The following is a 19,343-nucleotide window of genomic DNA, read 5'->3' as shown; positions in this document are numbered from 1 at the left end:
AGCACAGGCTCAGACACAACTGTGATGTTACACCCCATATTCTTTATGGAAATATGCTTATGATATGGATATGGCATAACAGATATATTTTATGCAAGATGGGTCTTGTAAGATATAATTGGAAAGGTTATGATTTACTGAATGTGATTATCCAATTTGTATGCATGTATCATTTCTGTATCTGAAGTTAGGAATATTAACTATGTAACAGTTACAACTGTGTGTGTATTTGGGAGACACCCATCAGACAACAGGCCCCATCAGGCTTGATGGGTCATTAGGAAGAAACAATAAGACTTTGAAGATATTAATCTCTCTCCTTCCTGTGAGGTGTCCTGGGACGTAGCTGTGACACTAATAGGTCAGGTGGTCCTGTCACCTGGTACTAAACACCATCTTGGACTTCTAGTAATTTTCCTCTAAAAGGACGGGGAGGTCAAGACTGGGAAACAAAAGATTGCCACCGCATGTAAATCTTATTTAAGGCTGGGGATTAAGGCAAACAGGGCTCTTCTCCATTGCCTTCTTGCCCAATAAGAAAGACTGATGAAAGTACCTGAACAGACAAAGGAACTGAGCTGTGTGAAAGGCAAGGGCTGAGTCCAGACTGAGACAGAGAAGTCTAGCCTGTGAAGAGAAATACCTGGAACTTTAAGCTACAGAAACTCTGCAACTTGCCTAAAACAACATTTAGGGTGAGAAATTACTTCTTGAAACCAGTCTCGAAGATCTTAAGCTTAGTATGCGTGTTTTGTTTTATTTGCTTAGTAATCTGCTTTGGTCTGTTTGCTATCCCTTATAATCACTTAAAATCTGCCTTTTATAGTTAATAAACTTCTTTTGGTTAATTATTAACAAGTTTGTGCAATTCCTAACGGGGGGAGAAGTTGTGCATATCTTCCTCCACATTGAGGGAGGGAGCGAGCGAATTTATGAGCTTACGTTGTATAGATTTCTCTACAGTGCAAGACAATATTATTTTGGGTGTACTTTCCAGAGGGGAGCTGCACTTGAGTGCTGGGAGATTTCCTAGCAGTCTTCTCAGAGAGCTTTTTGCAGACTGTGTGATTCTACAGCTGGGGTGTCCCTACCTGTGTGTGTGTGCTGCCAGAGGCCGGAGAGCCTGATTCAGCAAAATGGAGAGGAAGCTAATGGAGCAGGCAGGTTCAATGAAATCCCAATATATCAGGTGGCATCCCAGAAAGGGGGAAGCAGGGTGGTCCAACCCGTCACAACAATTACTGTTTACTTCAAATTTGAATGTGAGGATTTAAATCATGGTTCATGTTGGCACGCTGTTTTTATCTTGTATGTTTGTTTGCATTTTACTTTTGTTGCCCTGCTTCTTTGTACATTGAGGAATTCATTGCAGGGCCCAATAACCCACCCAGATTTCCTAGTTTGTACCATACATTACAGAATTTACAGCAGCAGACAATAACAGACACATGAACTGTTTCATAACATGTTCATCAGAAAACATTTAAATGTGCCTAACTATTAAAATGGTCGTTTAAGGCCTCCTTGAGCTGTAGAGTTTCATGATAGGTTCTTCTGATAGCCCTTGTGTATAGTTGTTCAAATTCAGCAGACAGCTACTTCAGCTCACTCCTCTACCCTGGCAGTAGCTTTTTACCTTTTGCCTCATAGATATTGTGGAGCATACAACATGCAGCAATAACAATGGGGCTATTTCCCTCACTGAGATCCAATCTGGTGAGCAGATAGCGACAGCATCCCTTCAGTTTACCAAAAGCATAATTCCAGTCATTCTGCACTTGCTAAACCAGTAGTTGAATCTTTCCTTGATGCTGTTGAGGTGGCCAATTACAGCTACCTAAGCCAGGGAAACAAGGGATAGGCTGGATCCCACAGAATCAGTAACTGGCATTTCAACTTCGTGGATGATAATGCACCAGCTGAGGAGATGTATCCATGCTTGCAAAGTCCTGTATTCTTAAAGATGCAGATGTCATGCACCTTCCCTGACTGGCCCACGCTGATAATAGTGACATCTCCGGCGATACAGGGTTTGCAAAACCACAGGAAAGTATGCCTTTCTGTTGATATTCTCAATGGCAAGGTGGGCTGGTGCCAGAATAGGGATATGCATGCCATCTATCATGCAGTTTGGAAGCCCTAATCCATTCAATAACTCCTGCATTTTACAGAGAGTCACAATCCTGTATAGCAGGAGACAATTAAGAGCCTTATCCTCTTGGATAACGATAGCCCTTACTGTGAATTTTCCAAAGCCGAATTGATTACCCATTGACTGGTAGCAATACGTCGGTGTCACAAGTATTCAGAGCATAATCCCCCCTTGCTTCTCCACTACCAATGTAGCTGTCATTCTGGTGTGCATGCGCTGGAGGGTCGGGTGAGCTCAGCACAGAGATCCTGGAACGTGGCCTTTTGCATTCAAAAGTGTTGCAGCCCCTGCTTGTTATCGCAAACCCCCGATATGATGCAATCCCACCAATCAGTGCTCATTTTTCTGGGCCAGAAGCGGTGGTGTGGAGCTGTTCCATGAATACCAGCAACAGCCTCGTTTTTGTTTGTTTGTTTGTTTTTGCTGTGCCCATCAGAATCCAGTTATTGTGCTCTAACATCTCTGCATCTTCCTCATCACACACACACACAGTTCTGCAAATAAAGGGCAATTTTGTGTCCTGTATCAGCAACACTCATGAGAATTATGCTGAACTATGTAGGGTCCACACTTCTGCCAGAAAGATGGCAGAGACTGAAAAGCATAATGCAGGACTGTGGGAGGTTGTTGTTTTGGGATGGGATAAGCATTATTGGATGGAGAAAGTGGCATGGTGGGAACTTGATCCCTAGCTCTCAGAAATCCATGGGCAAATGGATGGTATCCCACAAAGCACTACGAAAATGTCCCACAAGGCATTGAGCTGGATGGCAGTTCGGGGCCCACTGGGATCCCTATCCATGGTGTAATATATTTTACATCAATGCAACCACTCATGCATACACACAACACCAACCAAGCATTCAAGGTGCAGGTGCCCAAGCAATATACAACAGCTGATGGCTGTACACCGAGGCAACTTGTGTCAACAAAAGTCTGTACTATAGAGTTGGCCTAAGGGATCTTTATACTGGTGTAAGTACGTACACAACAGGGGTCTTGCAGTGGTTTAACTAGGGTTATGTCTTCATTGCCAAAAAAGGAAAGGTTTTTTTTTTTTGGTTTAGGTTTTTGTTTGTTTGTTTTTTTACAGTAAGATAGCTACCTCGCTCTAAAAGCCCAGTGAAGACAAGTTGCAGGTGATTTTTACTGCGCTGTTATTAGGAGAGGTCAACAACATACCCCAACTTATGGTTGACCTTTCTTAGTTACATCACAGTTTAAAAAAATATAAATCCACCTTGCTTTGTCTTCACTAGGATTTTACAGCAAGACAGACAATATGCATTAATTCTTCTTCTCATGTGGTATCTCCATTACTAGAAGTTCGCAAACCTGGTATCACATTCTGTACAATCCTCTGCTAATCTCCTTTGTGGATGGAGAAGTTATTTTGATCCAACCAAGATACCACATCATTCATCCAAGTTCTTCTTTTTCTGTCTCATTTTCTGCCATCAACCTTCTCCTCCAGTGCCTAAACATGCATCACCCATGGAACCTCTTAAAATGTGTCCTGCAAATCAAATCTCTTTTCATAAGATCTATAACAAGTGTTAGATTTCCAATAATCTCAGATACTTTTTCTTTGGTTATGTGGCCTACTCATGATATTTTCAGAATTCTTCTATAACAACATACTTCAAAAATTGTAGTTTCTTTATTATACATTATTTGAAGGTCCATGTTTCACAGCCATAATTTAAACACAGACCAAATGCAAGTTTTTAGGAGAAGTGACAAATCTGAAGACTAAATTTTGACTCAGATGTTTATTCTTCCACAACGTCCCTTTTGCTCTTGATATTATGGTGTTGCATTCAATTTTTGATCTTCCATAATGCTGCTTCCTAAGTAGTAGTAATTTCTCACTTGATGTATACTTGTGTCACTCACTGGAATCTTGTAGATCTCAATATATTGAGCAATTTGTAGTGGTAGATTCTGTCAAATGCTTTTTGGAAGTCAATGAAACACAAGTCCCCGTACATACTCGATCATAAGCCGGTTCGTTTATAAGCTGACCCCCCAAGATAGATAAATAAAAATGGAAAATTTTTATAACCCATTCATAAGCCACCCTATAATTCAGGGGTCAGCAAACTTTGGCTCCCGGGCCATCAGGATAAGCCACTAGTGGGCCGAGATGGTTTGTTTACCTCAAGCATCTGCAGGCACGGAGATAAACCTAAGTAAATAAAGTGTCCCGGCGCGCCAGCTGCTTACCCTGACGGGCCAGGACAGATGAAGATGCTGGGGGTCAGGGGAGTAACCCCTGTGACCACCCCCCACATGACCCCACCCCTAGCCCGGGACCCCCACACTCTCCCCATCCCATCCCTTCCCACCTTATCTGGGGAGGGCCAGGGGAGGATGTCTCTGGCCTGGCTGGAGCTGCTCCAGCAGGCTGGGCAGCGTGGCCGTAGCCTGCTCCGGCAGGCCAGAGTGGGTGGCACGGCCACAGCATGTTCCAGCGGGCTAGGCTGGGTGGCACGGTCGCAGCATTCTCCGGCATGTTTCAGCGGGCTGGGCCGGGAGGCGTGGCCACGGCCTGCTCTGGGGGGTGGGGCCGAGTGGCACAGCTGCAGCCTGCCGGTCCCGAAGCTGCAGCTGCTTCGGAGGCTGGGGAGAGAGCAGTGTGGCCAGAAGTGGAGAGACTCTGGCCCAGCCTCTTCCCTTCTGGCTCTGCTGGCTGTATGCCTCTCCTTGCTCCCTCTGTTGGGGGGAGGGGCTGTGTCCCACCTCTCCCTCTCTGTACGTGTTCTAAGCCGACCCCCGTCTCTGGTGCTTCCCTTTTCTACTAAAAAAATTCGGCTTATGAATGAGTATATAGGGTATACTGTTTTCCCCATTTCAAATGATCTTTCTAATATGAGCTTTACGTTCATGAAGTCATTTATCGTGGCTTTCCACGTTTGAAGCTGTATTGCTGTTCATTTATTTCATTATCAATCTTTTCTTTTATACAGCCTTGAACAACTCGCAAGAGTATCTTAGAGACATGTGACATGAAGCTGATTGTTCTGTATTCTTTACAATCCGTCGCATTGTTCTTTTGGGGGATTTGGATACAAAGTGAGATTGTAAAATCTTCTGGCAATTCTCCTGTCTCAAACATTCATTACCTCTGTCAGGGCTTCAAAGCCTTCATCCCCTATTCTTTCCAACAATTCACCTGGTATCACATGACAAGCTATGCTTTTCCATTCAGAAGTCCTTTTATTGATGCTATGATTTCTTCACCCATTTTTGGTGGGCTTATTTGACTGGTCTCTAGTTGAGGTTTTTCAGGTCTATCATCACAATATAGTTCCTTGATATATTCTCCCCATCTCTCATTCTTGTCTTTAGGGTCTGTCATATATTGCCCACTTTTTTCCTTAAGGGACATATTGATTAGTTTTCTTCTGTAATCAAAGACTTATCTTTTGATATATCTCATTTTATTTGTTCTCTTTATCCAACTGTTCAATTTCTGTGCATTTCTCATTCAACCATTTAGACTTTGCTAATCTGCATTTATTCTTTATCATTTTATTTAGTCTTTGATGTTCCTCTTTTTCTGATGTCTATCTTTGTGCTTTTACTTTCCTTCTTTCACCCATCAGAGCAATGGTTTCATCTGTTATCCAAGGGTTTTTCTTAGCAAGTAACTTCTTTCCTACATGTTTATCTCATTAATTATCTTGCTGTAAAAAACACACCTTTTCAGCTGTTCAAACAGCCTATTTTGTTCAAAACAATCATACCCATGTTGGTACAAAAACTGTACATAGACCAAGGCCTCGATACAGCTGCTGAGCCTAAGATAACACCTTCCCTCAGAGTTAGGTATTATGAACCAAATGAAAGCATCATAATCATTAAGTCGAGTGGTAGCCATGCCACCTACCCTGCATAAAATAAACCCATCTACAGAAAGTGAAACTGCATCAGAAGCCAGTTGTAGAGTCTACCAGTCCTTCAAATTAGTTTGATACTGGCCCTTGCATTCTAATGGCAAAAAGAATTACAAACTATTTGAATTAATGCACTGTACTGTCATTAAATTGGCAATTTAAATAAGTTCTGGATTTATGTGATCTGAGTCACCAACATCTGCAAGTATCTTTACGTCTTGCATAATAGCTGGCTTTATATCTTCACTCACCAAAGTAGAAAAGGGGATTTTTATTTTTATTTTTTTGGTATGGCTCCCATGATATTTTGGACTCAGCACATCATGAAAACACAGCAATTCTCCAAAACAGCCCATTAATCACATTTATTATCCAGTTCATATTATGGGGTTTCTTAATCCTGAGCCAATAGAACAACAAAACAAGGTCATTGTTTATGGGGAGCCGGTACGGATTAACCACCTGCTCATCAAACTCTCCACCCTGTTGGTACTAAAATGCATGTGGTCTTGGTGACACCACTTACTCTTGTCAAAAGCAACATTCCCAAGTGTGTTCCACTATGCTTTGGGTTGGGTTATCCACCCATAGATATGTTTATTGACAGACATGCTGTTCTAAGAGGTCTCTCTCCCTTGCACCGTACCTTAACTTCTGAAATCCATACGGTCTTGGGACCACTGACAACACTAGTAAGTATACATACAAGAATAATCCAATTGCAAGCTTCAAGGTGTATGCTGTTTGCATCAGGAATTAATTTCCTTCCCATGTGTGCCGTTGCCTAACTGACCAGGTCATTGATTCTCAAACATTGGCTTAGTGATAACCCATGCTCCAGGAAGCCCTTTTTGCTCGTCTCCATATTGAATTACTTTCGAATTAACCAGCTGGGGTTAACAGGCACTAGGAGAGAAGGAGGGTCCACAAGAGATTCTCTCACAAAATGGCACGCAGTAAACAAGGAAAGTCTGAGAACCATGCTGGGCAGCTGCATTAAAGTGCAGGTCAGTGTACATTTGCCTCAAACGTCAGGAACTGGACACTACATGAGGCAGGATACTGGTCCAACGATCTAGTCTCATATGACAAATCTTTCACCAGTAAGGTTTAGGGTGCCCATTGCTCAAGCCAAGGGGATACTCAATCATACACACACACTTACTTACCTTTAAAGTTTCTCTTTGAAAGAAGAACCTAAGGGATTACTGCAAATGACTTAAGGTGATAGATAGCAAGCACTGCTATAGCTGGTGAGCTAGTCCTAGTTCAACCCCAGCTATCTCCCTCTCTGACAGAAGCATGCACCTATTGTACAGAATACCTCTTTGATTCGTTTCACTAGAGCATTCTGATCAAAGGCAACAGCTTCTGCACACTGATGAAGGTGATCTTGGTATCGGAGGCACAGCTGTAACACTTGTTGAGAGTCCAGCTTCTCCAATTTGCTGTTTGTAGGGGAAGTCTGCCCACTGAGCAGTCCTAGAAGAGATGGGAAATAATGGAATTAATCTGACTGCTTAAACAACTAATAATACACAACTGAGCTGTGAAAGATCAGCATTGGAACAAACCTGCCAAAAAGAAGGAAATCTTTAAGAGGTAATTAAAATTAATTCAGGATTAAAAACTACTAGATGGCCTTGGATGATGTAAAATAGTCATGAGAGAAGAAAGAGGGAGGGAAACCAAAAGCGTGTACTGAAAAGATGCAGCTAAAATAAATAATACTGTTTTAGCACTCCTTGCTACTGCATCTTTGACATAACTTAAACACATTCTAAGTGCAGCAGCACAATTTCAGATAACATGATTTGCTGGTGGTGGGTTACCTAAGAATTTAAATCCCCTTCCTTCCTCCTCAAACAATTTCCCATTTTTAATAATTCCCCCAACGTTTTCAAATTTTGGAAGGCGAGGAAAGAGGTAAGCCTTGAAACATTCTCAAAAGGTCATCAGATTCGGGCTATTTTGGACCAAAAAGATAATACTGCCAACCACAAGAGTTCCCACATCACTAGTCAGGCCTCCACAAAGAAAATAATGAGTTGAAATCGTCTTTAAAAAAGGGAGGCGGGGGCCTGTATTTTTTGTTTGCTTTCTGCTTTTGAGACTCCAGAATGCTATTGAGTCGTGTTTTCAAGCTTTCCTCCACAATCCTGAGGATTGGACATTCACTTTTTTCTTTAAATGAAAGCTGAGATTCTCACCTAATCACATGACTCGAGGGACTGAGACTCATGATAAAAATATGAGTTGGCAACTTCCAGAGTTGTGGGGCCCTCACAGAGAATGCTCTTCTTAGCAATCCCATATTATTTGTATCAAAAGGAGTCTAACTTGAGATCCTCTTCTGATTTCAACCGCGGCAATTTGCTATAAACTTTTTTTTAAGTTATAAGGAAGAAATTATACTAGTACTACTAAGCTCCTCCTCGTACTATTTCCTACTGTTTTGTTCTAGTTTTTCTGCTGGTTTAGTTAAACCTTTTCCTTGTTCAGGCTAAGCACAATCTGAACCTTCTAGCACTAGAGCTGGGATAGGCAAATACCACAAAAAGTTTTCCAATAATATCTGTCAGAGCTGCTAAATAAATTTAGTTTGACTGCACTTGCATCCCTTTTGTGCTCATTGCCTGTGAATATTCATAGGCATTCTAGTTTACTGGCAGGAATATCCATTGAAAAAAGCAAACAGAGAAGGCAGATTTCAAATTGATAATTAATGAGTATTTTGAATCAGAAACTGCTTCTAAGAGTCCACCCAGCCAGGAAATTGAAACAATGCTATATGACCAATATGCCTATTAGAAATAGCTGGAATTTCAAATATCAAATACTTGCCAGAAAATGGTTTATGAACAAGCTACAGATCAAGAATCAACTTGTTTGACAAATAAACTTGAGAAAAAATAAATACATCTGGTTACAGATCAGTCACAATCAGAAATAAAAGAATTATTTATTCTACTAAATTAGCCATCAGTTATTTACTTAGCTCTACTTAGCAGTATCTATTAGAGAAAAAGTTCCACAACAGAGGTTCCCTCAACAGAGTCTAGTTTCTCTCCTCCCAAAATCATCCTTCCCTCACCTCATTGCCTGTCAGAATTCATCTTTTTGCCCCAACTTTGTGCCCAATACAGTTGCTTGGGTTGATAAAAACTAAATGTTTGTCACTGAAGCCATATTAACACAGTGAGTAATGGTTTTTGTCATTTACATTCTGAAAGACAAACCAACCTTAGGTGAAATCCTGGTTCCACTGAATGTAATGGAAAAACTCCCATAGACTTCAGTGGACCCAGGAGGATTTCACCCTTGATTCTCGAATAATCTCACTGAAGCGGATAGGATTCCTTATGTGCGTGACTTCAAGCATGTTTTAGGATTTTGCTGGATCTGTTTAACTCCAAACTTCTCAAAAGTAATGAGAGCAAACATCTCATGACACAGAACCAGGATAAAGTCTGACTAGCACGGTCAGCTTGTGTCTTACGGGATTTTCACATAGGCACAACATAGCATTCCCCATCCTAGATCAGACCACTGGTCACTGAGGTGCCATCCTGCTCTTGGAAGCAGCCAAAAACCTAACGCCCCGGCCAAATAATTTCATTTACATTTATTATTACTCACTCACCAATCTTCAACCAGCAGAGGAGAAGCTACATATCATTTAGGATATTGAAGTTTAACCTTAAAGTTTTGTATAGGTATTTGGGGAACTTTTCAAGTTGTTTGTTGGAATTTGCAAAGATAGCTAGGATAAAGACTGCAACATGGATAACATGTTCCTTTTATGGCTCTTACGCTTATAGACATAAAATCTTGTACCGGTTCTGTACTGTGAAAAGCAATTAAAAAAGACACTTAAAATATAAGAAAGAGCCTGTAACTCACTATCCAGGATATCTGAAGTGAAAGAGGAGGAATGTTAAATAAACTCTATCTGAACAGTTATTAAAACAATGCATCACAGAATCATAGTGTTAGAAGGGACTGCAAGGATCATCTAGTCTACCCCCCAGTTTTTCATCACTGGTTGAAATACAATCCAGCACCAATTTATGAGGTAGCAATAAAAAACAAGTAGTGTAAATCAATTCAAGAGCTGGATGCTATTTTTTGAGGGGGGGTGGGGATGGGATTCAGAGCCTCTCTAGGATTTCTGGACTCAGGTTGATGATGTGTGCCATTATAGGCAAATTTAACTCACATGATAATCTTCCATCCATCTGAAAAACAATCAGAGTTAGTACCAACAGGCTGAAATGGGCATGTGATGTTCTCTTTTGGACTAGCTGCTCCAAGTCTCCATCAGCTATAAAATGATCAGTTATTTATTGTTTTTAAAAAACTTATCGACTACTGCTATGGAATTTGTGCTATGAATATTAAGGTTTCATTAATTCACTGCATTTTCAGCAAGTTATTAATCTGCTCTCTTGAAGCAATTTAGAAGTTATGTTGACAGTAAGTCATCTTAATTCTTCATGGAAGAGACCGTAAACACTCCGGTTTTAGAAGGGTTTTGCATGGGTGAAGGAGGAATACTGGGAGTTCCAAGGCCAAGATTTTCCAGAAGTGACTAGTGATCTGGGTACCCAATTTGAGACATCTTAATTTTCAAAGGGGAGGGATGCTCTGAACTTTCTAAAAGGCAAGCCTCTTTTAAGGTCTCTCTTAAATCACTAGTTACTTTTTAAAGCCTTGGCCCAAGCTTTGAACTCCCCACTAAATAGGCCCCTTCCTATTATAAAATTTGGGTTCTGATGACTAGCAATGGACGGTGTACACACAGTTTGCCATAAGGCTTCCAAGTAGGGAAGCTCATAGGTTTTAATACAGCTTGGGCCCCAACAGATAGGATGTTTGGCACATGAAGTGCTGCAGCTTGTCCTGAAAGACAGGTAGGGGCAAGGCATATGGAAAGTGCGTTATGACTAAAGCTACGATTTAGTCACAGGATCTGTGACTTCCAGTGACCTCCATGACTTCAGCCTGCGACAGTCAGGAGCTGCAGGGTCCCCCGCCACCTCACAGCTCCTGGCCACTGCGGCTGGCAGGGGGACCCCGGCAGCCGCGAGCGGCAGGAACACCTCACAGAGCTCCCAGCCCTGGGCAGCATGGGACCCTGGAGGTCCAACACCCAACTTGTGGTGGGGGCCCCCAGAGCTCCAAGCCGCCACGCAGCTGCCCCGCTGCAGGTGGTGCGGGCATCCGCAGATCCCCATTTTGTCACAGATATTTTTAGTAAAAGTCAGGGACAAGTCACGGCTTCTGTGCATTTTTCTTTACTGCCCGTGTATAAAAATATCCGTGACAAAATCTTAGCCTTAGTCATGACTAACTGCAAAGAAAGGGAGAAGTGGGTTACAGAGAAGCAAGGAGCAAAATACTGGGGTGAGGGGAAAGGACTACTGCAGGGTTGAGGAGCTGTAGTGATGGACGCAAAATGTCTTGGAAATTGCTAGCTGTCCACATTCCTAGCTTTTCAAACTGTACTGCAAAATAATTAAATAACGGCAGACCGCACTACACGCCTGCCACAGAGGACCAAGGGGAGTCAGCTTCTATGTTACTCAGGATGTGTCCGATCACTAAACAACACACAACCATGAAGGTGATGTTCAGCAGTTGTTGGGGCAAACAGATGGGAAATCACATTTCAGCTGCTAAACGGCACTTTAAAAAAAAAAAAAGCAAAATGTGGCATGCTTACAAAAACACCATATATCACTACTAGGCTAGTTGACCCACAGACTTGACAAAGCTCTCATTGTTTTCATATTCCTTGGCAAAGCAGAGGCATGTTAAAACCATTTCCCCCCTAGTTAGTCATCATCTTGCTGGTTCCAGTTTATAGTTTTACAGTTTACAGTTACAACAAATCACATCCTACTGAGCAGAAGAAAACTGTTAATATGAAGCCATTTCTATGAAGCCAGAGGGACAACGAAGGAGTGTCTTGAAGAGATCCTTATAACACCAGTACTGTAAATGTATGTGCATAACACATTAACCAATTACAGTAACATTCAACTGATTTAAATACACGATCCTGAGACGTGTCAGCTCACTTTGCAGGCTGAAAAGCAACATGAATTACTGGATTTTCACTTAGTTACGTATCCTGGCATTTTGTTAATCCCAGTCCCAAGCAGACATGACACAAAAAGGAATCAACACATCTGCTGCTGACGTTTTATATATTACAGAATACACAAGATTAGGGACAGTACACGAGGGTGTGGTCTTATTATGAAGATTTTAAATCAGCATGAGAGTTCGAGATGCTCACATTACTCACAAAAGTATAGCTCCCGAGGAGCTTTCTTCAAGGCATTCCAACAAGTGCCAGATATTTTACAGAAAAGCTACGTTAGAAGCATTTTGTGGCGTTCTCTTTTCTAACATTAATGGCACTATTTGTTCTCTCCCTCCACAAGTTAAGCTAGCCTTCTTTCACGTCACGAGTCCAACTGCACGAACCTCAAGAGTCAGAAAAATTCAAAGCAACACACTAGAAATAAGTTATCTAAAACTAGCATAACGTCACTGTCTTAAAGTTCATTATCTCAATATTTATCAGAACTAGAAACAAGAGGCTGCATCTCATTGGAAAGGGCAAATCCCAGTTGTACCTATTTCTAGCCATGGTGGTACACAAAATACTTTATTGATAACCTGTTATTGGCCTAGTATTGAAGACTGGTGGCAGGCTCCATAATCATTTGGTTTGTGCAACAAGCAATAGCAGGCTTTTCTAAAAATTCACCCCTTTGCAGAGGGCCACACAGTATATGCCCCACTTATGCCTTTGAGAAGCAGGCTTCAAGCATTGCATAGGCCTTTTGTTAAGTCCTCTGAATTTCACCCTCTGAGCACAATTAGGCAAGACCTGCTACAGTTGAGGACATTGCTGCACAAATTAAATGGCTATGGATCCTACCGCCTAGAGTCAATTCCTAGCACACAGCCCCACAAACACCCCTTCTCTTCCTGCTTAGCTGCTTCAAACTGCTCCTTCATAGCAATTTCTCCCTGTGTACAGGTGAGCAAACCAGCTTTGATGGACCCATTCAGTATGTCCCCAGCAGCCTTGAGTCCCATTTCTTGATCAATATGACCTGGACTAGATTGGAAACAGTGGACTTGCTGGTAAGTGGGAATATTGAAGCCTTTTTGTCTCTACTTTAAATTATTTTAAAGCCTAACTAAGTGAAAGAAATAGTCCTGTGGGGGGGGAGAGGGACAGGGGAGTCGGTTGTTTTTAAATACTTCCAAACAGAGAAGAAGTCTGGTTTGCAGAACTTATAAATACTGTGAATTTAAATAGTATTCTTCATCCATAAAAGGTTCTCTGAATGGAAGTGCCTCTTTATAGCCTCAAAATGCTAGGTTTTAACCAGTTTTAGAGTCAGGAGAAATGGCCAGACTGTCCAACTTCTTTAACTTCAATAACTGTTGCAGACACAGGTATAATGCACCAAAACTTGTCTCACTATGCTTTGGAAATCCCTGTGTTCCTTCCAGCTCTCAGGCACACTACAGACCCTGGACAGATGAACATTCATGTAGCGATGGAAAAAATTATACATATTGAACATTAAAATGCTACCACTTTCAGTAGGATATGAGAATCTACTGATCATTACTTACCTTGAAAACCAAGTTAGTAAAATGTCTACACTACAAAATTATGTCAACCTAACCTTACATCAGCATACAGCCACCAGAGTTATTAAATCACAGACGCGTGCTTGTCTCCTTGTGGTGGTGGTGCACAACCTCACCAGAAGCACTTGTATTGACTGTATTTTCAGCATCGGCCATTGTGGGATGGTTCTTGAAAGCCAGTAACAATCGATGTAAGCAATTGACCTAATTACATTACCTCCCCAAGTGGCATAGCGTTGTGGTCAGTGTTACTAAATCAGCGTAGAGAGGCGCTTAAGTTGGCAGGAGCCAAATTTCAGTGAAGACGCTTTCACAGCTAGGTTGACGCAAGGCAGCTTACATTGACCTAACCATGTAGTGTAGACCAGACCAAAGGCACTAAGAATTGCAAGATATCACACTTTAACCCACTGCTGATTGTGTAGAAATCTGTAAACTCAAATATAGATAATGCAAACTCTTGTTACCAACAAATTTATCTTAAAAGTGTAATTTTAAGAGATCTTGTAATAAAATATGCATTCGGTCATGATCGCACAGGTTTTGAACCTGGGTCCTCAGCCAACTGTTGCTTCCCTGCTCTCAGCCAGCAGCTCATTATTAACCAACTGAGCAGGACAGACCATGAAACCTGAAATTACATCAGGAAGGGCTTCTTCCCTCGGCCTGACCGAAGGAACACCGTGAACGCCAATTGGTCAGAGCTTCCTATTTAAACCCAAAGAGAGGCACAGGAATTTGTCCGCACAAGTGGGCTGCTACATTGGACCTTGCCTTCTTGCCAGATTCCTCGCCCGTGGTCTCGGACTCTAATTCTGACTGTTGGCTCAACTCCCTGATTCTGATTCCAGCTCCAACCACTAGACCTGGCAGCCTGCATCTCGCCCCTGACACATCCATTCTAAAATAAAATTTGGCTTTATACTCCATGTATTTTAAAATGCTTTGCAGTTGGATGAGGTAGTGCAATGACTATAGGCAAACTGTGCAGCCATTATGTGAGCGACAACAGCTTATATGCAGCCAGGAACATTTAACATGTTTTTACTGTGACCAGGAATGTTGGCTGAAACAGCAGTTTCTAGCCCTCTCCAGGGCAGCTTTAGCATGGTTCAATTGCACCTACAGAAATCTTGACATCAATAAACAGGAAAATATACATTTCTCTCAGCTGGGTGCAGAGGGGAGGCCCCGGGGTGGAGGCAAAGAGGGACTGGAGAGTGATCCCCCTCCGCATTCGCCACGCAGTGGTAGCTCCTGTCCCACAGGGCTGGGCTTAACTTCCTGCTCCGGGTGTGGTGACCTGGCACAAAGGGTCGCAACGCCACTCAGGTTTGGCCCCGTTGCCTTTCTACACTGGGATGGGATTAGGGTTGCAGTGCTGGGGCAGCTGGTGCTGTTGTAGATGTTCAGTGACAAGGTTAGCATAGTGCACCCATTGAAACAGGAGGCTGCATCTGCCCCAGCCCTCTCGTTGAAAAAGCACCTTGTGATGTTTAAATTCTGCAGTTGTAGCCCCCCAAAGATGAGCAGAAGGGAAATCTCCTCATGTCCCTTTTTTCTTTTCTTTGTTAAACAGGTGACAGCTCTAACAGTGGAGCACCAACACCAGCTCACTATCAACGCTATGCTTCAATTCTGAGACTGTAATGTCTAAACCTAAGACCACATCCTGGTACACTGTGAGAACACAAGTCCTTTCAGTTCAGCAGCAAAAGCATTACCATTGAGGAACTCTGCCTTTCCCCAAATATTTCCAAAGTCTCTAACTCCCCCTTTCCTGGGCAGATTTGAGACTAATTCCTCCCCCCCAAGTCCTTACACCCCTTTTCCTGGGTGAAAGGAAAGGCTTGAGAGTATGCCCTCACCAATTAGTCCTGGTGAACACAGATCCAAAACCCTCGGATTTTAAAACAATGAAAAAAAAAATCTATCGGGTTCTTAAAAGAAGAATTTTAATTAAAGAAAGGGTAAAAAATCATCTCTGTAAAATCAGGATGGAAAATAACTTTACAGGGTAATCAGATTCAAAGAACCCAGAGGACCCCCCTCTAGCCTTAGGTTCAAAGTTACAGCAAACAGAGGTAAACCTTCTAGCAAAAGGAACATTTACAAGTTGAGAAAACAAAGATAAAACTAACACGCCTTGCCTGGCTGTTACTTACAAGTTTGAAATATGAGAGACTTGTGCAGGAAGATTTGGAGAGCATGGATTGATGTCCGGTCCCTCTTAGTCCCAAGAGCAAACAACCCCCCCAAAAAAGAGCACAAGATTTAAAAGTATCTTGTTCCCTTATTGGTCCTTTGGGTCAGGTGTCAGCCAGGTTACCTGAGCTTCTTAACCCTTTACAGGTAAAAGGATTTTGGTGTCTCTGGCCAAGAGGGGTTTTATAGTATTGTACACAGGAGGGTTGTTACCCTTCCCTTTATAGTTATGACAGCCCCAATCCTGCAAAGCTTTGTATGTGATTAATGTTATCCACCTAGGTAAATAGGCCTACAGTAGAGCTAATTAATGTAAAATTAAGCATATGCATAATCTTTGCAGGATCAAGGCCCTAGCTTTTCAGTTCCTTGAAGCAAGGACTACTGTCTCTTATTTTATGTTTGTAGAGTGTTTAGCACAATGGGACTCCCAACTCATTACTATAAACCAAAAGTATTTTAGTGATGCTGTAGATGTACAGAATTTTAAACTCCCACATTTAAACAATAGTAACACTTCAGCATTTGCATTATTGGAATCCTTGTACTCTATAATGATTAGAAAAACAAAAAACATGAATAACGAGACTGAATACTTCACAAGTCCAGTATACCGTCTTTATATACGTCTCTGTGTGCGTGCAGATTGTTGAATGGTTTGCACCATGGAAAAGTCATCAGCAGTTGCCAGAACTTTGGAAAATGTTGTGTCAGCCAATACCTTTCTTTAAAAGCTACAGGTAAGAAAAAAACCCAACACACAATAGTCTGATGGCACAAACATAGCTGTGTTAAGCCAGCCACACACAGCCAAACTGCTGTCCAGTCCAGCTCCATGTTGATTCGCCACTTCTGGGGCTCAGAGGTGGTTTACAAAGGGTGCTTTCTTCTACATATTTGCATCACTGTATGTCCCACTTCCTGCCACAGACTTGAAAATATAAAAATAAATCTAACACTGAAAAAAATGGTTGAGAGAGCCACATGGAAAAGTGTCAAGATGTGCAAGTGATATAAACAGAACCAACAAGCTGCTTTTATTATTCAGGAAAGTGTCTTTAAAACACATCAAAATTGATCAAAGATCTATTATTATTATTTGTATTATAGTAGCACTTAGAAGGCCGCAGCCAAGACCAGAGCCCCATTATTCTAAGTACCATATAAATACACAGAGAAGAAGAAAGAAAACATGACTATCCTCGTAAAAAGGAATTGAGATACGGTGACTTATCCAGTGTTGCACAGGAATAGCTGTAGCAGAGCCAGGAACAGAATCCAGATTTCAAAGTCCCTGTCCAATGCCTTAACCACAAGACCATCCCCTTTCCCTCTCCAATACTTGGGGGGAAAAGAAAAAAACAAACAAACAGCTAATTTGTCTTATTATCAAACTACCAATATGGCACCAAGTCACGAGCCTGGGTCAACTGACTCAGGCTTACAGCCTCAAGGCTAAAAATTGCAGTGTAGATGCTCAGGCTGGAGCCTCGGATCTGTGGCCCTCCTCTCTCACAGGGCCTCAGAGACCAGGTTCCATCCCAAGGCCAAACGTCTATACTGTAATTTTTAGCCCCACAGTTCAAGCCCCACGAACCTGGGTCAATTGATCCGGGCCAGCCGCAGCCATGCCAACTGGTCTTTTATTGCAGTGTAGTTATACCCTACGAGCCCACCTGTCCCCCTTGAGGTACATCCATGCTTATGCAGCCCAGACTGAAGTCCACATCACTGCATTTTCACTGATATTTTTAGCAAGCTACCTAGAGTACAGTTAGCACAAATATGTCTGCAGGAACTACAAATTACAGTGCGGACGTAGCTTAAGACAAAGATATGATTGTTAGGGATAAATGGGACAGAACAGTTTAAAAAATGGAGGGAAGTGACTTGCCTGAGGTCACCCAGCAGGAGAGTGGCAGAGCCAGGAGCTGAACCCAAGTCTCTCAAGCCCCAGACCAGTCCCTTATCACTCTGCCACTCCATCAAGTCTCTGAAGACTTCCTGGATGCAGTCGAGGTGAATGGAGAGGTGAAAAACCTCCAACTTTAAGTGTAATGGCCAAACCTGCTAAAATGCCACAAAGTTCTTAGATTTATCCTCATTGGGGTGAGAGGGAGGAGGAGAGGGAGGGGATTATTAGCATTCATTCTCAAAACCATCTAGGAATTCTTATGGGAAGTTCATTCAGTTTGCAAGTCCAATTATTTCCCTCACCAACTGCGGGCAGGTGAGCAACACAGGCCTTGAATCTGGATAGCAATGTAAAAAGTGCATGTAAAAAAGTCTTATCAAGACCAGCTTGTTACGTAAGGTGCAGGGCCAGATAACTGGGTTTGGTCATGGTACTTGCTCATTTGGCTGCACTGACATAAATCAGTCGACAGAGTTGATGATCCCATCCCATTGTCCTGCATGTCAATTCCTGTGTTTAGCAGTTGCTCAGACTTGATGCTTCAGAGAATAACAGAAATACCCATTAAGGTACCTCACAATAATTGTGGGGTACATGAGTGGAGAAAGATCTCTACATTGTTTTCTTATCATCCGTTTAGAATGGTTTACCTTATATGTCTAGGTTTCTCTTTTCTATTAGGGGTCTGTCAAAAATGTTTCTGCCCTGCCCCCATAAATTTGCTATGCAGTAGTCTCTTATCTATCGTATCAGATTCTCCTCATTTAGGGTTAGATTGTGGATCTGTCACTAGCCGTGAATAGGGAGCAGTGTGTAGTTTCAGTGCCCCAGGATCAACCAGAGACTGAAATATGAAAATCACAATTCTGTCTCTGGTTATGTCATAGTCTGGACAGGGGGGAATTAGCACCAGTCCTTTACCTGGGGCAGATTACTTCTCCCTCGACATCAGCTCACTTTTGGATAGGGGCCCTGTAAACGTCCGGTGCGGGGGTCGGGCCCTCTCAGGGGCCGTCGGGGGCCAGGCCGCCTCACTACACGGCCTGGATCGGTCTCAGGGTTCCGCCCCTCTGGCAGGGACTAGGCCAAAGGTACACGGCCTCTGCAATGAGCTCCTGCTCTCCGTCAGGGTCCGGCAGTAACTCAGGCCCGGGCTCCGGTCCTCACTGCCGGAGCTGGGGATTACAAAGTCAGTCAAGCCCCCGCGCTAGCTCAGGGCGGGGCAATAAACAATAGTTCGGGCGCTCAGCTCCGTGGATCAGGAGCTGAGCCCTGACAAACTCAGGACGTCCTAGGCCCTTATTCAGGGGAGGGCAACCCCCCCCCCCAATAGTCCAGGGCGCTCAGAACCTTCCTTCAGGCTGAGCAGTAAAGTCAGGGGTTCAGGCCCGGCCCTCAATCAGGGCGGGGCAGCACACAATAGTCCAGGGGGCTCAGAACCTTCCTTCAGGCTGAGCAGTAAAGTCAGGAGTTAAGGCCCGGCCCTCAG

General features: G+C 42.8%; 1 protein-coding gene across 1 annotated transcript in view; it reads right to left on the bottom strand.

The window, feature by feature from the left end:
* BORCS5 (BLOC-1 related complex subunit 5) overlaps nt 1–19,343 on the bottom strand; it is a 116,459-nt gene that overhangs the window by 21,515 nt on the left and 75,601 nt on the right. Inside the window, exon 3 of the mRNA XM_005290081.3 lies at nt 7,376–7,533. Coding sequence (XP_005290138.1) covers nt 7,376–7,533 — 158 coding nt within the window. The remainder of the gene's footprint in view (nt 1–7,375; nt 7,534–19,343) is intronic.

This window comes from Chrysemys picta, chromosome 1, assembly GCF_011386835.1.
Source record: "Chrysemys picta bellii isolate R12L10 chromosome 1, ASM1138683v2, whole genome shotgun sequence".
NCBI classification, from domain to species: domain Eukaryota; kingdom Metazoa; phylum Chordata; order Testudines; family Emydidae; genus Chrysemys; species Chrysemys picta.
This window is presented reverse-complemented; position numbering and strand designations above follow the sequence as displayed.